Source organism: Mustela putorius, unplaced genomic scaffold (genome assembly GCF_011764305.1).
Source record: "Mustela putorius furo isolate JIRA1106 unplaced genomic scaffold, ASM1176430v1.1 tig00003845_pilon_pilon_pilon, whole genome shotgun sequence".
Lineage (NCBI taxonomy): Eukaryota > Metazoa > Chordata > Mammalia > Carnivora > Mustelidae > Mustela > Mustela putorius.
The window spans coordinates 22710312-22737883 of NW_025421998.1; the positions used below are offsets into that span (position 1 = coordinate 22710312).

Below are 27572 nucleotides of genomic sequence, written 5' to 3' on the forward strand. Positions count from 1 at the left end.
TGGGATCATGACCTGAGCCAAAGGCAGAGGCCTAACCCACTGAGCCACCCAGGTGCCCCACATCAATACTTATTTAAAAACATCCTTCAGAAAGCTAAATTCACTCAGCTAATTTAAGAACATAAACCAAATGACAATTAAATTATTCAATCATAAAATTGTATGGATTGGTCTATTTATAAATTTGATATCCCAGAGAAAATATTACATATATATGAAAAAGTTCTCTTTCATTTTTTAAAATACAAAATTTTAAAGTAAAAACATTTTAAACCAGTTTTTTTTAACAAAAATTTAAGGGCTTAGTGTCTCCAGCTAAAACATTGTGATGTCACATGATGGACATAACATTGAGATCTATCTCAAACTTGCGTGACCTGGATTCATCCTCATTTTTAAATTTACATTTATTAGACAAGGCCCTTAAAATTTTGGAATGCCTTATTTCACTTAATGCAACATTAACTGAAAAAGTGGGAGTTAAAAATCTCTACCTACCTTACAAAGTGTTAGTAGATGGAAAAGAAAGAGTGTATAGTAAAATAAAACTTAAATCATTGTTATCATTTAGTATCAACCATAGTATTTAGACAGCTGTTCCCAGAGAAGATAGTATGGGCTCACTTTTTCCTGCCCTTCCACTATAGATGCCCCCAAATAATTCAACAAATAGTCATTAAAAAATACTGCAATTTTCATAAAAATATTATCATAAAAAAGACTTTTTAACAAAGAAAAGCCCAGGACTAGATGGTCTCACCGCTGAATTCTACCAAACATCTGAAGAAAAATTAATGCCAATCCTTCTATAACGCTTTCAAAAAACTGAAGAGGAGCGTATTACTCCTAAAGGCATTTTATGAAGCCAGCATTATCCTGATACCAAAGCAGACAAAGAAAATTACAAGAAAATTAATAACATCCCTGATAAATATAGATGGAAAATTTCTCAAACAAGTATTAGCAAATTGAACTCAATTGCACATTAAAGAATCATAGACTCTGACCAGGTGAGATCTGCCACTGGGATGCAAAGATGGTTCAACATATGTAAATCAGTAAGTATGACACACCATATTAATGAAATTAAAGAGAAAAATCATATAGTCATCTCAACAGATACACAAAAAAATGGAAAAAATTCAACATTCTTTCATGATAAAAAGTCTTAACAACTGTTTGCATACAAGAAATAAATGTACCTCAACATAATAAAAGCAATATTGACAAGCCCAGAGCTACTCAAGGATGAAAGGCTGAAAATCTTTCCTCTAAGATCAAGAGTAAGACAAAGGTGCCCATTCTTTATTTAACATAGTAATAGGGGTTCTAGCCAAAGACATTAGGGGAAGAAAATAAATGAAAGGCATTCGAATCATAAAAGAAGTAAAAATTTTATCTGTTTTCAGATGGTATAATCTTATATATAGAAAACCCTGAAAAGACTATACTAAAAAATTGTCAGAAGTAATCAGCAATTCTATAAAGTTGCAGGATACAGAAATAACAATGAATTTTCTGAAAAAAAGATAAAGAAATGATCCCATTTACCACAGAATAAAAAATAAAGAAATTCTAAAGAATAAATTCAAGGAGATCAAAATTCTGTATACTGAAAATATAAGACTCAAAGAAAAAAACTTAAGAAGACACATATAAATGGAAACATGTTGTGTGTATATGTACTGGAACAGCTAGTATTGCAAAAATGTTCATGCTACTCAAAGCAATATATCTATGGACTCAATGTAATTGCTATCAAACTTCCAGTAGCAATTTTCACATAATAAAAATATAATCCTAAAACTTATATGAAAGCATAAAGACCCTGAATAGCAAAAGCAATCCAGAGAGAAAAAGAAAAAAGGCAAGGCATCATATTTACTGATTTCAAACTATATTACAAAGCTAAAGTAATCAAAATGGTGTGGAAATGGCATAAAAAGAGAAACACAGACAAATGGGATAGAATCAAGAGTCCATAAATAAACCCATGCACTTATAGTCAACTAACATTTAACAAGAGAGCTAAGAATACTTAATGGGAGGTGTATACTTTCTTCAACAAGTGATGGTGAGATACCCGAATAGTCATAGGCAGAAAAATTAAATAGGGCCCTTTGATAACATTTTTGACAACAAAAAATGAACTTCAAATGGATTAAAAGACTTACATGTAGGATCTGAGACCAAAAATCACTAGAAGCATAGAAAAAAACTTCTTGACATTGATCTTAGCAATGATTTTTTGGACTTGACACCAAAACACAAGCAATAAAATAAAATAAAAACAAATGGGACTATACCAAGCTGAAAAGCTTCTAAATAGCAAAAGGAACAATAAACAAAAATTTTAAAAGGCAATCTATAAAATGGATAAAATATTTCACACCATTTATCTGAAAGGAGTTAAAAATCCCAAAATATATAGAAACTCATATAACTCGAGTAAAAAAGAAAAAAAAGTCAGTTAAAAAATGGGCAAAGGATTTGAATACACATTTTTTCCAAAGATGACATAATCATAAGGAATTGTATCTGAACCGCAGGGATACAACATCTTATACCTGTTAGAATGACAACTACCAAAAATATGTAAGATATCAAGTGTTGGCAAAGATGTAGAAAAAAGAGAACCTTTGGGCACTGTTGCTAGGGATATAAATTGGTACAGCCACTATGGAAAACATATGGAGGCTCCTCAAAAAATTAAAAATAGAATTACCATATGATCTAGCAATTCTACTTCTGACTATATATCTGAAGTAAACTGAATCACTACTGGAAGAGGTATCTGCCCCCTCCTCCATCTTCCTTGCGGCTTTATTCAAAATAGCCAACAAACGGAAACAATCTATGTGTCCATCAGTGGATGAATGGATAAAAACAATGTAATATGTATATATATATATATATATATATATATGCCATTGTATATGTATATATATATATATATATATATACATACATACATACAATGGCATATTTTTCAGCTATAAGAAGGAAATCCTGCCATTTGTGACAACGGGAACGGGCCTTGAGGGTCTAACTTGTGCACAAGTTAGACAGAAATACTGGATGACCTCATATATGAAATCTAGAACTCCCTCTCCCGCAACCTCATAGAAACAAGAGTAGAATGGAAGACCAAGCAATGAAAGAAATGAGGAGATGTTGGTCAAAAGGTATAGACTTCCAGTTATAAGCTAAATTAGCTCTGGAGATAAAATGTATGTCATGGTGATTAGAGTTAGTAGTATTATAAATTACAGTTGAAGGTTGCTAAGAGACTAAATTTCAAATGTTCTTATCCCCATACCCCCATATAAGGTAATTATGTGAGTTGTTGGATGTATTAACTAAGCTTACTGTGTTGGTCATTTCATCATATATATGGGTATCAAATGATAATGCTGTTTATCTTAAACTTACATAATTTATCAATTATATCTCAATAAATTTGGAAAAATACACGTTAAAATGTGTTTTTATATTCCTAAGCATGGACAGTATTTTAGTTATCTTTTTATTGATATATAATTTAAGTTTTCTGTAAAGTAATAATGTCAACTTTGAAATTTGTTGAGGCTTGCTCTAAAGATTACCATGTACTCAATGTTTGTAAAGTACTCTGTGTGTTTGAGAATTATATTTTCTATCTAAGTGTGGTGTCGATTTGTGGCTTTTGAATCAAGATTACTATTTGTTACTCAAATTTTTCTTCTTTTTTCTGTTTAATATATTGAGTAGTGAGAGGTACATGAAGTAATACACTCCATGAATTTTTCAAATTCTCTTTTCAGATTTGTAATTTTTTCCTTTGTATATAACTTGAAGGTATGCTATCAGATGCATATGAATTTAGGATTGTTACATCTTTCTGATTAACTAAAGCTTCTACCTATATATTTTTAAAAATAAGGTAGGCAATACCAGTCTACTCAATATCAAGGCTTAAGATATAGCTATAGTAATCTAGACAGGATGGTTCTGGTGCACAGATAGACACATAGATCAATGGAACCCAAATGACATGGCAAAATCACACACATAATTTAGTGGAGGAAGGACAGCCTTTTCACCAAAACGTGCTAGAGTAAGTGGGTATCAATTGTTTATTATAATAATAATTTAAAAGCCTCAACCTACATCTAACACTTTATACAAAAATTATTTCAAAATAGATCACAGACCTACAGGTCAAATGTTGAAGTACACAATTTAGGGAAAAAAGTGAGAAAATCTTTGGCATCTAGGGCTGAGGGAAGAGCTCTTAGACTTGATACTCAAAGCACGTTTCACAAAAGGAAAAACTGATAAATTTGGTAAATTGATAAATTTGATTTCATCAAAATTAAAAACATTTTCTCTGCAGAAGACCCTGTTAAGAGGACAAAAGTAAAAACTGTAGCCTGGGGACAATGTTTATTAACTGATAAAGGAACTTATTATATGTAGAATATATAAATAACCCTCAAAACTGAATTTTAAAAAATAATCTAATTAAAAATTGGGCAAAAGACATTATCAAACATACTACCAAGCAGTATGCACAGATGACAAATAATTACATGAAAAGATGTTCAATATCATTAGCCATTAGGGAAATACAAATTAAAACCACAATTCGCTATCATCATACACCTATCAAAATAACCAACATGAGAAATAAAGTCCTAACACCAAATGTTGGCAAGGATATAGAGAAACTGGCTCATTGCTGGTTGGGAAATAAAAGAATATAGCTACTCTGGAAAATAGTACAGCTATTTATTCTAAAACTAAAAATGTACTTCCCAAAAATCTAGGAATTACATTCCTTTACTTTTATCCCAGATAAGAGACCTATGTTCATGCAAAAACTTGTATACAAATGTTTGTGGCAGCTTTTTTCATATTAACTGAAAGCTGAAATCAACCTAGATGTCCTAAATGGGTAAATGCTTAAACAGTGGTACATAAAGAGTAGCCAACTCTTGATACACACACTTGAATGTGTTTCAGTGTAATTAACTTGAGTGGAAAAAAGTCAATCTCCAACGTTTACACACTGTATAATTCCATTTATAGAACATTTTTGAAATAACAAAGACATTGACATGGAGAACAGATCAGTGGTTGTTAAGGGTTAGGGACTGTGCAGTGAGAGGGGATGGATATGCACATAAAGCAGTAGCATGAGAGAGTCTTGTGGGATGGCAGAGTTATGACTCTGGATTGTGGCCATGGTCACATGTAACTACTACATATGTGACATATATGATATATGCACACACATATGCACACATACAAGTACTTATATAACTGGTAAAATAAATTCTGTGGATTGTACTAATGTCAATTTTCTGATTTTTATATAGTATCATATTTATGTAAGATGTTAATATTGGGTCTTTGTTAGGGGTATTTGCCCCCCCCCCATACTTGCTTTTGTAATTTCCCATGAATTTATAAATATTTCAAAATAAAAAATCCTGAAAGTCACATTTGAAATATTTTGAAATTATTTTGCTACTATATAGGCACAACAAGCAGATTTGATGACATCCATATTATTTTCAAACTTGTATGCATTAAACAATGAACATAAGACATAACTCATTCCTAAGCATAAAAGAAGCTTGAGAAATCAAGAATAAAAGGACAGAATTTTTTAAATCCCTACATAGGTACTATTTTATAGCCATGATGAAGACTGTAGGTAGAAGAGAGAAATAAATTATTAGTACAAAAATGATATTCAAAATATTTAACTATTTTCATGATCTGAACACTAACCAATCAGAGTAGACCGGGACCAATTAGGACAGATGCCGGCAATAAACAGCACAATCTGGTATTGGCATAAAGCAGTGGAATATCTATGGTATATAATTTAATTGCGTTTGATTTTATTATTTCCTCCACAGAAGATTTATATTCCTAAAGTGTTGGTATTTCATAGTACTCCTAAGCTGAAAATATTGGAATGGTTACTATATCATTGGATAAAGCATACCTCAAAGTGCTGCTATAAAATATCATGACTAATATGAATAATCACCAGTTAGCAAAATAAGAACAGTTTATATTAAGATATTTTAAACAATTTTTTATAAAACACCCTAAATATCAGTACAGAAACAAAAAATAACATCCAAATTAGTTAGTTTGTAATATTTAAAGATAGGAATTCAATATATCCATGACTTTTCAATTTTAAAGTCTTGTACTTGAATAGTATCTTTAGAGTCTGTTTTTTTTTGTTTTTTTGGTTTTTTTTTAAGATTTTATTCATTTATTTGAGAGAGAGAGAGCATGTGAGTGCATGAGTGGGAGGTAAGGGGCTGAGGGAGAGGGAGAAGACAACTCCTCACTAAGCAGGGAGCCAGATGAGGGACTTGATCCCAGGACCCCGAGGTCATGACCAGAGCCAAAGGCAGACACTTGACCAACTAAGCCACCAGGTGCCCTTCAAGTGTGTTTCACTGAATTCTTCCTAATGGAAAAATTTCAAGGTGCTTTACAAACATAATCTCAGCAGGTTTATTAGATTAGGAAAACATATATTCAAAGGTGAAACTGATTTGGTCATATTTTTTCTTGAGAGATTAGAATCACTAATTATCGATACAAATTTAATGAGACAATAGGCCAAAGCCCCTATTCTAAAAAGAAATAAATTATGCACTCTAGGAATAGAAAGTGAACTCTGAAAATAAAAGTATGCATTTCCTGATCTCCATGGCAGTTAAGAAATTCACTTAAGAAATGACATAAAACTACATACAGATGGCTAACAGACACACACAAAAAAATGATACACACCACTCATGATCAGGGAAATACAAATCAAAACTGTAATAAGATATCATCTCACACCTGTAAGAATGGCTAAAATTAACAACACAGGAAACAACAGATGTTGGTGAGGATGTGGAGAAAGAAGAACCCTCCTACACTGTTAGTGGGAATGCAAACTGGTGTAACACTGTGGAAAACAGCATGGATTTCCCTCAAAAAGTTAAAAGTAGAGCTACTCTATGATCTGGCAATTAAACTACTAGATATTTATCCAAACAATACAAAAATACTGATTCAAAGTGATACATGCATCCCAATGTTTATAGTAGCATTCTCAACAATAGCCAAATTATAGAAAGAGCCCAAATGTCCACTGACTGGTGAATGTGTGTGCATGTGTGTGTGTGTGTGTGTGTGTGTGTGTATGTATATAAATGTATGTATATATATATATAGATACACACACAAACACACATACTATCCTATTCTATATATATATATATATATATTCTATATATGATATATTCTATCATATATATTTCTATTATATATTTTGTGGCTGATATATTCTCTATACATTATATATTCTATATATATTCTATATATTTCTATTCTATAATATATATATATTCAATAGAATATATCAGCCACAAAAAAGAATAAAATCTTGCCATTTGCAACAACATGGCTGGAGCAAGAGAGTATAATGCTAAGTGAAATAAGGCAGTTAGAGAATGACAAATACTGTATGATTTCACTCATATGTGGAATTTAAGAAACAAAAACGCGTGAACATGGTGGAGGGGGGAGAGAAAGGCAAACCAGAAAACAGACTCATAACTATAGAGAACAAACTGAGGGTTGCTGGAGGGGAGGTGCGTGGAGGAGGGGGGGAGGAGGGGAGGCGATTAAGGAGGGCACTTGTGATGAGCACAGTATGTAAGTGATGAATCACTGTATTGTACAGCTGACGCTAATATTACACCGTATGTTAACTAACTGAAACGTAAATAAAACCTTGAAAAAGAATTAAGAAAAAAAGAAATGACAAAAAAAGAGAAATGACCTAAAACTAATTAGTGTTTTCTATTATTTTAGAAAGATAAACCTCCTTCTCTTGGGAAAAAAAAAAAAACCACACACACACACAATAAATATTACAAAATACAGCCTATGCTATCTTCATTTATGTGTACCTTGGATACCATTTTCTTTAAAAGACAAAGTAATAGCTCAACGCTTTAAATGTCAAGGGAAATGCAGTTCTCATGTAGGTAAACATGTTAAGATTATGTAATTTTTTTTTTACAGTACCATGAGAAAACTCCCTTATAACTCAACGACATAGAATCTAGAAATGAACCCACCTAGTTCGCACAGCTGTGATTACAACTTTGTGAGAATTCAGAGCCATTGTAACAGAATGGAGGGCAACAACCTCCAATCTATCAATATTAGGTTGGAATTAGGGAGGCGGATAATTTTAGCCTATGTGGGTTTTTTCATTTTCATCTCTCCAGGACACTCTAGAATAATTCCAGTCCTTTAAGGTAGGCCAACCATTCTGAATTCCTCCCTTTGTCTTCTATGAGGCTAATTTGTTGGCTCAGAACACACAGGAAGGAAAAGAAAGGAGCAATTATTCAGAGCCTGTGGCATCACAAGCACTGTCCCTCTTCTATGTGAAATTAAATCTGCATGAAACAGATATGCTTTCCATTTTACAGGTAAGAAAGCCTAGGCTCTTAGAAATTAAGCACCTTGCCCAAGAGCCCACAGGTTTGTGTTTGGATTAGAGTTTTTCACGGCTCCAAATTTCACACAATCTCTACTCCTAACTGTGATAGTTGAATTACCTTTCAACTTTAAGAAAAGAATGGTCCCACAAGGCTTGAGTCATTTTTTAAAAAAGATTTATTTATCTACGAGAGAGAGAGAGTCAGTGAGTGGGCAGACGGAGACCATCTCAGACTCCTCTCTGTGAGTGCAGAGTCCTTCGCAGGGCTCGATCTCATGACTCATAAGATCATGACCTGAGAATCACTTTTGATGTTAACCCTAGTTCAGAGATTCTTGGGGGATGTGTCACCACTGGGATGTGTGTGATCGCAAAGGTGTCAGGAGAAAGCCTGTGGTATTGATTCTGAGGGCCGAGGACAAATATGATGATGTCTCATACACAATTCACAGATCTTGCCTCCAAACCGTTCAACAGCTAACTGGGATTTCTGTGGTGTTTTGTAAAAGACTATCTTGGCTTGCTAAATGGCACTCCCCCAAATACTAATATTAGAATCCAGTAGTAGGTGGAGAATTTTTCGGTGATGTCGACTAGTGCTGAAACTCTAAAAACACAGAGCGATGACAAATGCACAGAATGTAGTGACTTCAGTATTTTCAACTGTATGGTGAGAGAAGGAAGTATGCTTTTATGTTTAGTAGCAGGTAAGAAATCAAAATGGTTGCTGTGATGTCAATAGAGAGCTGTTCAATATGTATTTGTATGGAGCTGTCTATATTCCCACATCCCCCTTGATAACAATAAGAAAACATTTGCTAGTTTTTCCTCTAACCCAAGAATAATTTAGATCAGTAGATACCCCTTCCATCTCTCTTTCAATCAGCTTCTTCTTTTCATAGTTGATCAAGGAATTAACGTTTCACACCTATGTTAACAGAACCACAGATGCCCATGTTTGCAACATGTATCCATGTCTGTATCCACATCCACAGGGACCTAGGTAAACTCGTAATTGCGCACATATACAACATCATGGAATTCCATTTTGAGAGATTAAACTATTAATTATGGTAATAATCCAGAATTCATGGTATGCAACCCAATAAGGTCTAAAATGCTTTTTAAAAGTACGGCATAAAACTTTTGCTTCCAGGTAGGATGGAATGAGAAGCTTATAAGCTCTGAGAACACAAAGAAAATCTATACAAAATGAAAAATGAACAGCTGAAAAGGATCAGAGCACTGCTGAAACCACAGGTCTAGGATTCTAAAGAGTAGAAAACCCTGAAGAGGTAAGGGAAGAATTTGCAGCTGCTTTTATGGATTGTGGGCTGTGGGAAGAACCCAGAGTTGGCCTCCACTGGAGGTTAGGGAAGCCAGCACAAAGTTGAGGAGTCTTGAGGGACCACAGTGACAAAATATAGACTTCAGAGATCTAAAACACACAACCCATTATCCCATGATGACGTTTGTCAGATTCAGAAGCTGCAAGGTCTAGAGGCAAAAAGCTAAGCCAAAACCCCTGAAATGCATCACAGATTTTTGGCAGTCTTGCAATACTAAGAAGAAAAAATATTTTTAAAATATTGGCATTCAAGCCCTGCCAAGAGGAAGGCCCCACATGAACACACTGGGCCTGGATTGTCCTGTGAACCAAGTCCAGCCTGTCTCTATTTTCTGTATGGTCCAGAAATGAAGACCAATTTATATACTTTTAAATGGTTGCCAAAAAAAAAAAAAAACCCAAGAGTAGTATTTTAATATTAAAATGCCGAGCGTATATGAAACTCAAATTCTCTGTTCACAAACAAAATTTATCAAAATCTATCCATGCCCTTTAGTAATGTATTGATTTTGCCTGCTTTTTCATACTGAGAACTTATAAAGAGAGTGGATAACCCACAAAGCCTAAAATATAGGCAACCTGACCCAGCGCAGAAACAAACCAGAGATAAACTGGGTCTTATCAAAACTCAGCCCAACCTCCTATTGGCTCAACTCCAGATTGGATTAAGGAATTAGCCTCCACTCTATCTCTCGGGCAGAAGCAGGACAAATCTTTGCCTAAGAAAGATCTTATCAGCTGGAGCCTGTATAATTTTTTATACACATTTCACACACATTCCAGCATTCAGAAAATTACTCTACTTTGTTTGGCCTGAGCCGAATGTATAAAGAAGCCTGACTTAATTGGCGAGCTCAACAGCAATCCATTAACAGATGATTAAATATGCAATTTTAACCTATGTTTTAAAGGAAAATACAACAGAAGTAACACTATTACCTGAAAGCAATTTTCTTGGCAAGAAAACTCAAATATGTGTCTGGAATAATATTATTTTAACTAACTAGATGTTATTTTCCACTGTAAAACATTCCAATAATATGTGGAATAAAATCTAGGAGTTATTTATTTTGTAGAAAAGGAAGACAGATAGTAATTGACTGGTTAGAAATCATTCTGAACTACAAGACTGTAGTCTAGGACTCGTTTTTTGTCAGTGATGTGCACTTCCCAGACACTGGCATCATATTTTAGGTACCTACCATCCTGAGAAGACAGACAAGAGCAGATGTGGGAAAAACTGGTAACACTGGAATATTAAAGTTATGCTATGTCTTATGCCTACAACACTCCCAGAATTTTAAAATTCGACTTTAATAGCTTTTTCTAATGAAAAGAATAAGACAGCTGAGAAGTTCAATATGTCATAGCACTGCAAATCGTTAAATTCATTTTAATTAGGATATACTAAGGTTTTACATCTGTGGCAAAAGTAAATTGTAACTTCCATACATAGCAGATCAGGCCATTTTAATTTATAACCGACTACAATCTGCAGCACTTGTCTTATTGGTGTCAATGAAATATATAACCTAATGGTGTTCAAAAGTCCAAGTCACATAATAATTTTATGGGATTCAACCACATGCAGTCATGCTATTATACAGAAGGCATAGAGATATAGTTATGAATATAAAATTTAATGTAGATAGTGATTAAAAACTGGATACTTATGCATTCCAATATGTACATGTAAATGGTACACTAAAATTTTTTTAAATTTAACTCAGTATATAACTGGCTTGTGAACAGTTATCTTATGGAAATGAACATTAGCAAAATATTATCTGAGAAATCCAGAACTATTGTTAAAATCAAAGGACTTTCAGAATTAGAGACATTTTACAAAGTTGACTTTTCAGAAACTTCTTTAAAAGTTGAACTCTCCTCATCACTTTCTCTACCTTTAAGAGCTTCTCATAGATAGGTGCCTGTGAATGGGACTCTACTAGCTTGGGGAGGTAAAGGCTGGACTGTGGTCAAATAATCACAAGGAGAGTATGTTATTTATCATTTTAGCTAAATTTTAAGTACTCTTTTCACATGAAACTCAGTATCTTTAAAAATTATAAGTATCCTCTCTAACAGACTTCATGTATTAATATACTAAATTTAAAGCAAGGTTTATACTCATCTAATCCTCAAAACTGTTTAAAAACATTCTTCCCATACATGAAAACAGGTGACTTCTAAGCAAGTTAATATTATTACACTGGGAACTAGAAAATAGTATAGATAACCCAGGATATTCATGCAACTGGTTATTTAATTCAAATATCTGATTAAAGGAAAGTAGCCCTATGTATAGACCTTTATATCACCGATTCCTTAATAACTAGCAGAAGGCCATGCCTCTAAACACAAAAATCAATATTACTTATAGTTCCACAATAGTGTTTCTCCATATAACATGTTCGATTCCAGTGAAAAGATCAGAATCCTCAGAGAGACATATTGCAACAAAAAGTCCTTAGAAGGTGGGGGAAAGTCATGCCAGGAGTCACAGAGAACCAACAGAGAGGACAGAGATGTGATATCCGGCACCGTCTCCTCAGACAGAGAAAGGAAAACCACATGGCACTGCTGTTAATTCTCTCTCCTAGCTGAGCATTAAATATTACATCTTTCCAACTGTCTCAACCACATGGCTGCTTCTTGAGGTGAGACCCTCCTTTTAGAAACACAAACACGCTCAAAGTGCAATGCAGAAACATCGTAGGAACTTAGTGACCTACCATTCTCTTTGCATTCTTCTGGAGGTTTAGCCTTTTTCGCAAGTCGTGGATCCAGCCATGATGTTGTCTTTGTGTTATGGCTGAAAAGAAAAGAGATCACTCTGAACAGACACATACTGAAAGGAATCAAGTTTATTCCTTTAAAAAAAAAAAAAAAAGAGGAGGGGGGTGTTAGTCCAACAAAATTGCAATCGATACACTTAATTTGCTTACTGGTTCTAAGTAACCCTGAAGGTAGTGTAAGAGTAATTGTGCAAGGCAGCTGTAAATTTGGCAACCTCAGCTCCCTGTCCTCAAAGCAGCTATTTTTATTAAAATCAACTCGAATGTTGCCAAGTTAACCTCATTGAAAATGCAGAACTCATCCAGAGCAAAAGGAATTTATTACAAACACAGGATTCTCCAGTTGGAAGAGCACAGTTCGCAGGCTCTGATACTGTTTCCTCACTTTTACAAAATAATTATTTTCATCTTAAACCTGCCCTTTTCATAAAGAGTTGTTTTGTTACTCTTTAACTCCAGAGCTGGCAGTGGCAGTATAAAAGTGATGAAAATTACAGCATGTTCTCGGGATGCCTACATTTTCTCAAAAAGTGATTAAGAGCAATGTCATTAACCCATATTTAGCTGTGTTCCATCTAAATACTTTCAATCTGGCCAGGAAGGCAGAGGGTAAAAATGCCTGTATTTGAATGTTTCTAGAATGGAATTTCTGGGAATTAATAACAATTTTGATGACATTTTGCTTTGGAGAAAAAAGAATGTTTTGGGGGAAGCCTTTTGTCAGAAATTTTAAAAACAGAGGAGAGATGTTTTTAGAACAGTGTTTCTTAAAGAGGCCCTAGAATCACTTGCATTGGAGTCACCTGGTGATTAACAGTGCACAATTCTGGGGCTTTATAGAACTACGAAATCAGAATCTTTGAGGTGGAACCACAAAATCTCCATCATTGGCAAGCACTCCCAGGGATTTTTATGCACATTATAATTCGAGAACCACTCAAAAGCTCAAAACTGCTATTTGGAACTAAAGTCTTTGCTGTGTACAGCTGTCTCAAGTGATCTCATCTACCAGTGGACAAATCATCAAGGATGTGACATTTGTGAGGGCTTCCAGAAAAAGCATGAACAAAGTCACGGATGTGGGAAAGTGTGAGGCTCATACAGGGAAGAGTCAAAAGGCCATCAATGGAACACGAAAAGGAACAGCAGAGAATAGTTTAGAAATATAAAGTAAAGCTAAATAACAGGGATATTTCAACACAACTGTAAGAAAGCCCAATGTTAATGATGAAAGTCAAATGATAACCGTTTCACATGTATCTTCTCTTTCTTCTTTGAAATTTAACTATGTTTTATTGTATAAAAACGTACATAAGCATCAGCTAGAGAACCTGAGGGACAAATCTCCACTTAAAGCAAAGGCCAGAAAATTCTCCCAGGCAGCATGTTTAAGAGCAAACTTATAGAGACCAGGTGCTTATCTAAGGAAGAAAAGTTTAAGGCAGAAAGGAGGAAAGATGGAGACAAGCCGGGCAGTACGGAAGCAAGCCCAAGGTGTTAAAGCACCTAGTGTTTTCTGGACAATGATCCTGTCTATGTGCAGAGCCACCTCTGATTTGAAAATGGAGACATGAAGATCCTCGGGTCAAGAAATCTCTGCTCCTGAAAAGATTCCCTTTTATTTCCGACTTTCATGTGTGCTAAAGAGAAAATACTCTCCATCGTGTTCATCACACAGGAACTTCACCATGATTGATGCCTCTAAGCAGGGCTCTCATAATTTGATCAGATAAAGGCTGTGAATTTGGTTAAATTACAAATCATCAGGAGAGTATGCTAGCTTTTATTTTCTCCCAGTTTGACCTTTGCAAAGCTTGATGGTGCTTTATTATCAAGTTTCAGAAGCAAGTAAAGTATTGCAGACACTTTCATCTCATTTGGGTCCTCATTTGTAGTCATGCCAATATAATCTAGTTTTTCCCTCTGAACTAAAGACACTCATGGAAGGAGATGAGGACCACCCCAAGTATGTTAGTGGACTGGTTCAGTGTTTGCTGCTTCCATTTTGAAAAAACAAATTCACTTCTAAAACTGTTTTTTTATAGACATGCCTTCAGTACAAAGTGTGTGTGTGTGTGTGTGTGTGTGTGTGCATGCGCGCACACACGTGTATACAAGTGCATTTGTGTGTAAGGTGTGTTCATGTCTATGTTGTTTTTTGTTTGTTTGTTTTTTAAAGATTTTATTTATTTATTTGTCAGAGAGAGAGAGAAAGCACAAGCAGGCAGAGTGGGAGGCAGGCTCCCCACTGAGCAAGGAGTCCGATGTAGGACTTGATCCCAGGACCCTGGGATTATGACCTGAGCCAAAGGCAGAAGCTTAACTGACTGAGCCACCCAGGTGTCCCACACATCTATGTTTTTATGTGGTAGGGAGAAATGCTGGGAAGTGGGCCAGGAAAATTCATTTACCTTCGCTTTAAGCACGCTTGCTTTTTCAAAACCCTTCCTTCATTTTGGAGAAAAGTCATTTATTTCTAGGTCTGTAAGACATTTTCACAAAAGCAAACACACCTATAGCTAAATAGTAAGGGGCCATTACTGAGCCATTTCAGGGAGTCAAATTACCATTTCTGTACCACACTATCATTGGTCTCAATGGCTAATTTTGTAAAGAACTGTGAGTTTCCTAGCTTTCCTGAGTTTATACAATGCATTTCATGACAGGATGATTTTTTTTTTTCCTTAGGATGAACTAGCATTAATGGTATGTCACTTTAATACACTTTGGCAGATGGGAGTCTCTTACACTGAACAGCATTTTTAGCTGATCCTCTGAAATGATTCTGAAAAAAATGTGGGTAGTACTTAGTCTGAAACATCACATGAAGATACATGCAGTATTTTCCAATAGTGGCTCTCCCTAGCCTTGTAATTTGGGTGCTTCTTTAGGATACCTTACAAAGGGGATATTTTTAATGCATTTGGGAGACAACAGACCAAGTGGCTTTTCCATGTCCCTTAAATTATATATTTTTAACCTTGATAATTACCTTTGAAGATGGGATTAAACATTAGACAGGAAACTGTACAAAATGGGATCACTGAGGGATTTTTCACAATCTACATGCCACTTTTCCTCAAGTTTGAGGCTGTGATTTCCTTTCACTTTGAATGCTAAAGTAGACTTAAATAAGACATCAGTTTTCGGTATCTGAGCCAACTGTGTGGTGCACAAATGACAGGAAGGTAAGAGGCTAATATTATATGATCTTATATTCTGATACTAGTTTCTTAAACAGAGAAACATACACAAATATATACTGCATTTGCAAAGAAATTTTTCCCCCTAGTTGGGGAATGAAACAAATATTTTCTAGGAATGCTGAATCACAGTAGTCTACTTTTGCATGTATTTCTATGGATAGAGTTAACGTGATGATCATGAAAAGTGAGTAAAGTCAGTAGCTATTCAAGTTCAATCAATGCTAGATTAATAAACCTTAATAGATAATATCTATAAGATTAAACCCTTAAAAAGTGTTTTATCCAAACTCTTCCCTGATGTTAAACTATATAATGAATCTGTCTGGAGGACTGGAATAAACCAGAAGTGAAATTTCATTTAACTCTGCAATACTAGTTTAAATTCATAACAGAATGGCTTTGAAGATGTGATAGGCTGACTTATAATGCATTAGACATTTCTGTGTGTGTGCGTGTGTGTTTTCTACGTTTAACCTTTGCCAAACTGACAAAAGGTGCAGGTTAAATAGTAACATTTTATCTTCCTGGAGAAACATTCTTCTCACGTAGTAAATGCTTCTCTTGGACAGGAAAAGCAGCTAACATTATGGCCCACCATTGCAAAGTTATTCTCATTATCTTGTAACATTTCCTGATTGTCTACTTTTGTCAGGGACTGCACTAGAACTTTCATACCCATCACCTCATTTAATGCTAATGAGCCTCTGTGGCTTCATATTTTTTATTTAATTCCACTTTATAGTTAGAAAAACAAAGCTTCAGAGAAGGTGAGTAACTTGCCCAAGGTTACACAGCTAGTGTGTGACAGTGAAAGAGCTGGCATTCGACCCAGATATGTAGGATTCCCAAGTCCAAGTTTCTTATGCTCTAAAACCAAGGGCATACTAAACCTAACACTGTTATTTATACTGAGTTGCTTTTATTTCACTTCCTTGGAGAATAATCAAAGATTTATTTCTCAGAGCCTTTGCCAATAGTTTGGAAATAGAGACATTTATCTCCTTTTTGAAGATAGTAACCACAACCTTAAATCCCTTTGTGTTGAATGTCTTGTATTTAGTAGGTATTATATTAAATTGCAGGTGCACAGAGATGGAAGACAGAACACTGTGATTGAGGAGGCACGTAAAGTATCACTGGAAATACTTTTGTCCTTATAAACTTGAATTCCCCATTTCAGATCAGTTTTTTCTTTTTTAAAGATTTTATTTATTTGACAGACAGAGATCACAAGTAGGCAGAGAGGCAGGCAGAGAGAGAGAGGGGAGGAAGCGGACTCCCCGCTGAGCAGAGAGCCCCATGCGGGACTCGATCCCAGGACCCTGAGATCATGACCCGAGCCAAAGGCAGCGGCTTAACCCACTGAGCCACCCAGGCGCCCCAGATCAGTTTTGAATCAAATGTTCTCCATTCAGATCTGGATATTTTTCCAAGTGGAGCTAAGATGGCAGCATAGGAAGACCTTAGACTCATCTGTCCCTAGAACACAACTAGGTAACTATCAAATCATTCTCAATACCCCAGAAATCAACCTGAATATTTTTCCAAAATAAAGTCTTAAAATCCCTCATTTACAAGATTTGAATATGAATATTAGGTCTATATATGAATATATTCATATTACATATGAATATTAGAAGCTATATTAAAAATTAAGTTAATAAAACTGCTATCAAACGGGGAGCTTTTTTTCTTTTACTAATTAATTTATTTTAGAGAGTGTGAGTAGGATCCCGAGATCATGACCTGAGCTGAATCCTAGAGCCAACTGACCGAGTCACCCAGGTGGAAAATTTTCGTATTGATCATGCCACACTCCATCCTCCGTTCCATTTTTTCATTATTCTATGTTTTCCCAGTCAGGGTATAAATCCCTTAATCAGTTTCTTAGTTATTCATAAGTGGATTCTCATGGGTGATCCGATTCAAACCTAATTTTAAGACATGTCCTCCATTCATCCACCTCTTCCTTCCGTTTCCTTTTCCTCTTCCTCCCCTACTTTGCCACCATCAAAATAATGTTTTCAATACTGCATAAACACTAGATGATGTTTCACCAACTGAAATTTTATGAGTCGCACAAGAAACTTTTATTATCAAACACATTCCCTCACTGTGTTTTCTCTAAAAATAGTAATAGACTTACAATAGTAACAAATGAATTGAATTTAAAAAGTCTTCCTACCAAGCCAATTCTTTTTTTTTTTAATTTTTAATTTTTTTTATGAACGTATAATATATTTTCTACCAAGCCAATTCTTAATCTTAGTCTTTCACTGATAGTAAAATGTATTTTCATCTGGGAAATACTACATCAGAAGAATAATCAGATATTAAAGTCAATGATGTTTGACTACGAGAAGCATAATCTTTTGGACAAGGTAAACAAGGTCCAGATAAATGTTTTAGAGTTTTAGAGAGCAGTCAATATGTGTTTGGATGTTAAAATTTCAATAGCAGTTGTCATATAGGTTGAAACAATACTTAGAGACTCACTACATTTTATATAACTTAGAAAATAAATGTTAGCGTTTGCTCTCTCCTTTTTTTTAAAAGTAATCTTTGCACCCAACGTGGGACTTGGCCTCATGATCCAGAGTCTCATGATCTATAGACTGCACCAGCCAGGTGCCCCTAAATATTAGTTCTTAAAGGTATATAAATTGACTTTTTATATTACATATATTTTAAATTATATACATTTTATATTATAGGCAATAAAATCCTCAGGATGGTTACATCATTTTCTAGAAGAATTTCTCTTCCTTTTATAACATCTTTCCAAAAAGAAGATTAAAGGCAATGACTGGACAGATCTAATCAATGGTAAACAGTGGGAACCTTTTCATTCAAGACTCCATTATTTCACAGTTTTACTATTTTTTCTATTTATACATTGGTGATCTACATAGAAAGCTATTGTCAATGACCTCTATAGCAGTTATTTCCTAAACAATATTCCCCCAAATTCCCCCTGACCTTGTGAATTATGTGAGTTTGCCATCATATTTTCTTTCATGTGTTTAGAAAACATTTTTTAGAGAGGTTTTATTAATAGTGTTTGGGATATCATGAGTGTGAGTCGCATACTGTTTTGTCTAAAACATATTACTGTCTGGGGATTGACTGGAGTCTTGCACAGGCAGAAATAAAAAAGAATATGAAAAAATTCAATATATCTACTGTTTTGTAATACAAATTAGAGAGAGTAAGCACAGACCACATTTTGGACTGGTGATGATATGCTGCACTTAGAATAAGAAATCTGGAGTTCTTCATACCAAACAATTGGTTTTACTTTTCTCTCCAACAAATTTCCCAAGTATTCTGTCTACTCTTTAACAAATAAAAGTTTTTAATTTTTTTGAAATGGTAATTACAATTTACTTAAAACTTACAGAAATACAGAAATGGCAACACAAGAGGAAACAGATTATCTGTTTGTCTTCCTGAGAATTTAAAAGCAAATTCAGCTTGGACAATGATTTCGGACACCATGCACAGTCACGACATTTTCCCAGATGTGATCTTCAGTTTCTTTATTTTAATTTATTTTTATTTTTTTATTTGACAGAGAGAGAGATCATAAGTAGGCAGAGAGAAGAAGAAGTAGGCTCCCTGCTGAGCAGAGAGCCCACTCAGGGCTCAATCCCAAGATGGTGGGATCTTGACCTGAGCCGAAGGCAAAGGCTTTAACCCATTGAGCCACCCAGGCACCCCGATTTTCAGTTTCAAAAGCCTGCTTTTAAAAATCTATTATTTAAGATGACATGGTGTTCACTGCCATTCAGAAAGATGGTAGTAAACAAATAGGTTCCTGTTGTCATTATATTTTTTGCCAAAACAATAGCAGTGTCTTTTTTAAAAAATAAATTTATTTATTTATTTATTTATTTATCTATCTATCTATCTATTTATTTATTTGACAGAGAGAGATGACAAGCAGGCAGAGAGGCAGGCAGAGAAAGAGAGGAGGAAGCAGACTCCCCGCTGAGCAGAGAGCCCAATGTGAGGCTCGATCACAGGACCCTGAAATTATGACCTGAGCCACAGGCAGCGGCTTAACCCACTGAGCCACCCAGGTGCCCCAATAGCAGTGTCTTTTATGTCACTAACCAAACTGACTCCCAAACAAAGAAGGGATGTAGTGGGATTTCCAAAGCAGGTCAATACAGATTCACCCTATGGCAGCTCTGCTTTATGGAACATTTTGCCTATGGAACAGTGACTTTCTGGTCAAGAAAACTATTATTACTAATCTGATTTACAATTAATAAGCTGTGTAATTTAAAAGACATTATTAATGAGTATGATGTTAAGAATTAAGGAAATGACTGGGTTTAAACAGAATTATGTACTTCAAAGTCTTACAAAAACTACTAAACAGAAAACATTATAAGTGCTTTAAAGCATATTTAGAAGAGAGCATTCACACACATTTTAAAATTCCACTGTTTAAAAATGTTTTCTCAGATACTCACTTTTTCTCATTAAATATCACTGTGAATGATAACATGAATCTGCTTTTACATACTCATCAAAGGAAGTAGTTCTGAAAAGTGTGGGAAATATAGTTGACCCCTGTGTTCAGTACCAAAAATAACAACCAAAAAAAAAACCCCCTCATCTTCTAAAGGCAGAACTTGTTAAGTACTGAGACATATAAAGTATTCTGCAATACTGAATAAAACAATAAATATTTTAAAATATTTAGACAGAAGACAAAAATATGAAATGGCTTGCTATCTTAATTCAAAATCCACAGTATGTATATATTTTTTCAAAAACAAAAGATGTATTTGGACTAACATTTCAACAAGGTAGAATTCCCTTCTTCTATTAAAAAATGTGTATGTATAAATATAAATAATAGACATTTATATTCATATATTTAAATTTTATACACAGAACCACAGGATCCTTTTTCTTTGTTTCACTTGTTTTCTGTTTTATCACAATCTTTGTTTCACAGGAGACAGAATTCAGAGAAATGTAATGAGGGGTGTTGCCTACCAGGAGAGACTTCCATTACTTTAAGTGACTCTCACAATATTTGTACCAGAGGGAAGTTCTCACTGATGCCAGCTCTCCTTACCCTACACATCGATCTTCCCTTCCATCTGTTTTGCCTTTCTCTTTTCTCTACTTGCCTTTTTGTCTTCTTTACCTTGACTTTGCCTCAGGACTGCAAACCTTTATATTATAAATAGTACTTTTGTTGTTTCTTGACTAGAAATTCCTGGGTGCATCATGGCTTAGTCCCCAAGAAAGTCCTTACTAACCCATCATGATCCCTCTCCTGTCAAGGTCCTGCTCTATCAGACTGTTTCCAAGGGCCCTTAATATTCACAGAAGAATTCATTGTTATTTCAACAGCAAAGGTACTCACAGGTCAGTGATGGTGGGTTGAAGCTGATTGTGTCCAAGTGTAATTGGGAATGAAGGGGCATTCCAGAGGAAAGAGTGAAAGCAGTCAGGAGACAATCAGTGAAAAGGGAGGGAAAAGTAAATCAGAGGGAAAGAAATGTAGGCAGAGAGAAAGGAAACCATGGTGCACCTGGTCATAGTTGGAGATGAGATACCACATGATGAAGATACTGATCCTTCCCTAGTTTGATATTTGGACTCATCACACTGAGTCTTGAGATTCAAAGGTGACTTTTTCAAGACAGGAAAGATGTGGCTTGGACTGGTCCTAGAGGAAGGGAGGGGTGCAGGGTACCTCCTGACTTCCATAAGAACCTCCTTCCTGTCACACTTCAGTCTCAATTTTCCTAACTTCATTTTTAAGGCTTCACTTTCCTAACTTCTGAGTGAATCCTCACCCCACCCTCTACGCCCCCACCAGTTTTCTGGCCAAAATGTATCGTCTCCTCTTTTGTGTCTTAATTTTCCACCTCAACCTATACCTTCTCCTCTGCTCATTCATTCTTCCCTGAAGATAAACAAAAAAACCCTCTGCCTGTCTTTCAAAAGCGCTAATGATATAGCAAAATAGAAACAGAGCAATCATTTCACAGGATTCAACAACAAATACCTATTCTCTAGTAGGGTCACTAGGTCTTCTCATATCCCCAGTAAGCCCAGGGACTGGGTTCCTATCCTTGGAATGCTGTGTCTATACATTGCCAAGTCTGTGTGACCTTACCTTCCTATGATGCCTCCTTTTATTACTTAAATCTGTGCTAAGTTTTGTGAATAGCATCACAAAACTCAGAACTTAGTTGTTTACTGATCATTCATAATTATATCTCTCTCTTCTCCAATTTGCACAATAAATCTCAACAATAAATTCAAGAACAGATACAAAATTTTATGGATCTTTGAACTCTAACATTGGATGACTCACTAAAGTATTAATAAAATCATTTTGGTAGATTCTTCCAAGCCCTGACAGAGCCTTATCATTTACTATATACCAGGAGCACAACTTCTGTCTCTCAAAGTCCCTTTTCTTCACAGTCCCAAAATCTGACACTATTTCAAAGAGAAAAGATTATTTTGTAATCACAAAGATTTTTATAATTGCATTATTGGAAAGCTTGTAAGGAAACTGTTCTTTAATCAGCTTGTCACGCTGGTTTTCTTTTATTATTTCCATATACATACCCTTACTCTTCCTGTATTATATAATAAACATGTGTATATTATTATTCTCCTTCTTCTGAATACCAATTTTCCTGAACATCAGCATGTGAACTCACATCTAGTGTTTATACTTTGAGTGGCTCTGTGCTGTACCTATCAATAACAACGTTATGTTTTTAGATTTAAATACTTTTGAACATTTGAAAAATTCCATATGACTCCTTCTTTTCTAATTAGTTGATAAAAGATGTCTATGGGTCACTGATTATAACAATAAAAAATAATGCAAGAGATTCTTATAATTTTTTTAAATTTACAAGATCTGTCAAAAGGTGAGTGGTAGAGATTCATTTTCAGCAAAAAACTGCATTTCTCATCCCATGCTGGAGTCAAGAAGCACACCAAGTAATTACCTCATTATATATTCCCTTGGCCACATGTATCAAAGTTCCCACCTTCACATGAGAATTAAATATTGGCATGTGGTAACATTTCAATTTCACAACTGAGTTCTGCCTATGGAGATCTAAGTCACAAATCACTCCAGGTTGCAGAAGAAAATCCAGTTTTAATATTTTTTTCTTGAATAATCAGAGTTTACATATTTTTTATCTACATTCAGCACTGAAAACCTCAAGTTCTATTAATTTTTCTGTTTGAGTCTTGTTAGAGGGAATAAGCATTGTTCATTTATAATATTTTTAGTTTTTATTTCTCCTAGTGAATATTTTGATTGTCTTATTTACATCAACAATTTAATTTTGTGCTGATATCTCCAATTTAGGACTTTTTTTTTAAAAAAGAGTGGTTCTACTCTTAGAAGATAAGAAAACGGAAATATAGTCAGTATTGTTAATAAAATATATATAAATTTCTTTTTTTAGAAAAAAAAATCCAGAAGGCAAGAAAAGATTAGAATGAGTCAGTATCACCAGGGAGTTCAAGATTAGCATTTCAGTTTCCTTGGGAAGTCATAAAAATGGTAAGCAAAAAAAAAATGAAATTAATAAAAGTAAGTGTGATATATAGTTACAGATACAAAACTAAATAATTTTATTGACATTTGACCTCTGCATGAAATGCTCAAAATGTTGTCTTTCATGACATTTAAGTATTTTGCTCTAAATGGCTGCATCACTGAACACCATGGTAGATGCTTCCAGCATCTTTAGTTAAAAGATGGCATTAAACTCATTTGGACTATATAGAGGTCTTTAAAGAGTAGAGTAAGCATTTCCCATGATAGGTAGATTATTTCTAACTCAATAGTAACATCACATAGAGATTTGCCTTTTCAGCCATGATTGTAACACACTTTATAGTGTAACTGTTTAATTCATTCTTTGATTTATAGCAGTAATCTATAGTGTAATGTAATTGCATTAAGGCACTGTCCACTATTCTCTTACAAAGAAGGAAGCTCATACCAGAAACAATAAAACTCAGTATTTTATTTTGACCACATCTCTATGTACTGCATCACTAGTATACTGTTACGGTCTTTATAGCAATATGGAAAGAAATGTGTGAAACTCACTCAATGAAGTAGACTTCACCCTTCTCTGTATAGGCCATTTCCCAGTTATCAGGCAATGGGTCTGACTCCTCATTCTCTTCAGGTTTAGTTGGTTTAGTGTCATCCATCTGCTCCTTCAGCTCCTCGGGCTGACTGTATACTGGTGCAGGATAAGGCTGGGAGGGTGTCTCTCCTGAGGCACCTGCACTCTTGTCTTCATGTTCACTGGATTCTACAAGAGAATGAGAGCGTGTGGTTAGTCACTCTAGCCACGGCAACCTGTCAGTGAGTGTGGAGCATGGGGCACCGGAAAATAAGCTCTGTGAAAGCTAATAGGAAAAGCATTGCTGCAAACAGCTCTGAAAATCATCTCTAGGCCTAGCTAAGTTCCCTTTCACTCATCATTCCTGTCTATCCTTCCTCTTATTACTACTGATTACTGAACTGGAGGACCATTTCTTAATACAGGTGTGGCAGGCAGAATAATGACTCCCTAAAGATGTCCATGTCCTACCTCTTGAAACATGTGAATGTTACCTTATGCGGTGAAAAAGAATTCCCAGATCTGATTAAATTAAGGACCTTGAGATTGGGAGTTATCTTCAGTTATTTGGGGAGTGGCGGGGGGTGCTCATAGTAATGACAAGGGTCCTTAAAAGTGTAATAGGAAGACAGAAGAGGAGAGTCAGAGGGAGACGTGACACTCAAGAACAGGCAAAGAGGGGATACCTGGGTAGCTCAGTGGGTTAGGCCTCTGCCTTTGGCTCAGGTCATGATCCCGGGGTCCTGGGATCGAACCCCACATCGGTCTCTCTGTTCAACAGTGAGCTTGCTTCCCCCCTCTCTTTTCCTGCCTCTCTGTCTACTTGTGATCTCTTTCTCTGTCAAATAAATAAATAATATCTTAAAAAAAATAAAAAAAGTATGAGCAAAGAGATGTAATTTTGCTGGCTCTGAAGATAGAAGAAGGGGACCAACCAACCACAAACCAAGAAATGTGACTGGCCTCTAGAAGCTGCCAAGGCAAGGGTATGGATTTAATCCTAGAGCTTCTAGAAAGAAACACAGTCCTCTTGACACTTTGATTTTAGCCCACCCAGTCCCACTTCAGACTTCTAACCTACAAAACTGTAAGACAGTAAATTTATATTGTTTAAGCCATTACATTTGTGGTAATTTGTTACAGAAACCATAGAAAACTAATACAAGAGACTAAAACCTAAAGAAGATACATATCTTAAGAGTAACCAGCTTGGAGGAGAGACCCAAGAGTCCCATGTAAATAGCACAAGCTCCAGAATGAGGAAAGGAACACATAGAAAGGAAATAATAACTCAACAACAACAAAAATAGGAGAAAATTTACCTAAGATGAAGAAATGCTTGAGTTTGCAGACTGAAATTGTTCACTGAATCTGATGCCAGATTAATGAAACATATAGACTCCTAAACACATCTATGTAAAATTTTCAAACTCCAGTGTTAAAAAGCAATGTTAGAAGTCCCTGCACTGAAGAAACATGATTACTTACAAAGGAAAGAGAACAGAAGAACATGAGATCTTTCATCTGTGAATCTTTTTTAAAATTGTCAAATACCACTTTCAAGACTCTCCTATACTATGGATGTCATCCAAAAGTCCAAGTATGCCCCAGTGGGAGACCTAGAAAGTAACTAAGAATAGAGAACCAGTAGATGGGCCGTGAGTCACTATGGCTTCCCCACCACCGAGGGTGTGGCAGAGACAGCTTAACCCAGAAACCGGAAAGAGAGTCCTATTGATAGATGTCTGTGTGAGGATAGGGGAGCCAACTCACACATATGAACTTCTACAATCACTTGGAAACATAATGAATAGCTATTAACATTAAAAATATAAATATACAAGTGCTCATATACTTTGAGCCAGTAATCTCACTCTAAGACTGTATCCTCTAGAAATAAAGGCAGTGTGGTATAAGAACACATATGTAACAATAGGCAATGCAGTATTTGTAGTAAGAAAGCCCTGAAAATGGTTTGAATATCTATGAGAATATGATTAAGAATGTGGTTACCATTATGATGGGCAACTATAGTTTAAAAACAATGAATTAGGGCACCTGGATGGCTCAGTTGTTAAGCATATGCCTTCGGCTCAGGTAAAGATCCCAGGTTCCTGGGATCGAGGCCAGCATCGGGCTCCTTGCTCATCAGGAGTCTGCTTCTCCCTCTGACCCTCCCCACTCTTATGTACTCTCTCTCACTCTCTCTCAAATAAATAAAATCTTAAAAAAAAAACTCAATGAATTAAATGTATATCTATTGAGTTGGAAAAGATGCTCATCATTACTATTCAAAGAGTAATCCAAGTTGCAGAGAACATATATTGTTAATCCTATTTTTAAAAAAATAAGCAAATACCGAGTTCCCTTAGATATACGCATATAGTTTTGTATATAATATATGAGCATGAAAAAGGATGGAAGATGTACAACAGATTGTCAACTTTGATTGCTTAAGGATAGTAAATTTAGATGGGTGGAAGAAGTTTTCTTTATGTATCTTTGCATTCTTTGGCTATTACTTTTGTAACTTTAAAAAGTAATAATGATAATTTACAATGAAGTAATTAAAATAGAATTCCAAATTTGTCTCAATCCATTTCTTAGTTCAATGTTTTCCCTACAGGCATCAATCTCCAAGGCCATATTAAGGCACCTTTAGGAACTGGAAAGCACAAAAATACATTACAAGCTTTCATAGTTTTGTTAAAAGAATATGCCCTTATTGATGAAGTCTTCCAGTTGATTCCTCATACAGAATTGACCTTTGTAAATGTGTAGGAAAGAAGCAGCAAAAAGGGTACCATTGCTCCCTTTAGATTCTCATTGCTATACATTATTACATGGAATTATCAATGCCCAAATACACTGTTCTCAGGTATTTCCAAATGTCGTGTTGTGTTTGAAAAGTTAAAATGCAAGGCCATGTTCTGAAATACTCATTCATTCATTCATTCAATACTCATCTAATCAATATTTATTAAGCACTCAATTGTTGTCGGGGACTGAGGACAGAAAAATGAACATGAGAGGCATGATCTCTGCTCTTGTGGACCTCAAAATATCAGGATGTGTAGTCTTTAAACAAGCTTAAGTGTGATGAATGCTTTCCCAGTGAAAGCTGGTATATTTTGTGTATGCACTCACTTAATTTTACATAAAAAGTCAAGGAAAGCCCTTTTTTCTCAATGTTCTGTCAACCTGAAACCTGAAAAAGAAGGCAAGAGACTTTTTTCCAGAAGAAGGTAACGGAGGAAAAATAAACAAGGATTGAATTAGTCAAGGTCTTAGTGGGCATGCTCAGAATTTGGGACTATATCTTAAAAGCAGTGAGAGGGCATTGATGTATCTTAATCAAGGAGATTGCACAATTAGATTTTCGTTCTCCACAAAGATCCCCTTACCTGTTCTGGGGATTTGAGAATGGCAAAAGTAGGTATTTACAGGTTGGTGGGAAGTTATTTGTGTGTTCTAGACAAGAGATAATGGTGGCCTGGGGATGGAAAAAAAAAAGTGGAAGTGGACTGAAAAAATATTTCGACATCATGGTAA

At 35.2% G+C, this 27572-nt stretch overlaps 1 protein-coding gene across 5 annotated transcripts in view; it reads right to left on the reverse strand.

The window, feature by feature from the left end:
* Positions 1–27572, reverse strand: part of MAGI2 (membrane associated guanylate kinase, WW and PDZ domain containing 2) — a 1343119-nt gene that overhangs the window by 444541 nt on the left and 871006 nt on the right. For all 5 annotated transcript variants that reach the window (XM_045089715.1, XM_045089714.1, XM_045089718.1 and 2 more), the window contains 2 exons: positions 23999–24209; positions 12605–12684 (listed from right to left, as the gene is read on the reverse strand). In XM_045089715.1, coding sequence (XP_044945650.1) covers positions 12605–12684; positions 23999–24209 — 291 coding nt within the window. The remainder of the gene's footprint in view (positions 1–12604; positions 12685–23998; positions 24210–27572) is intronic.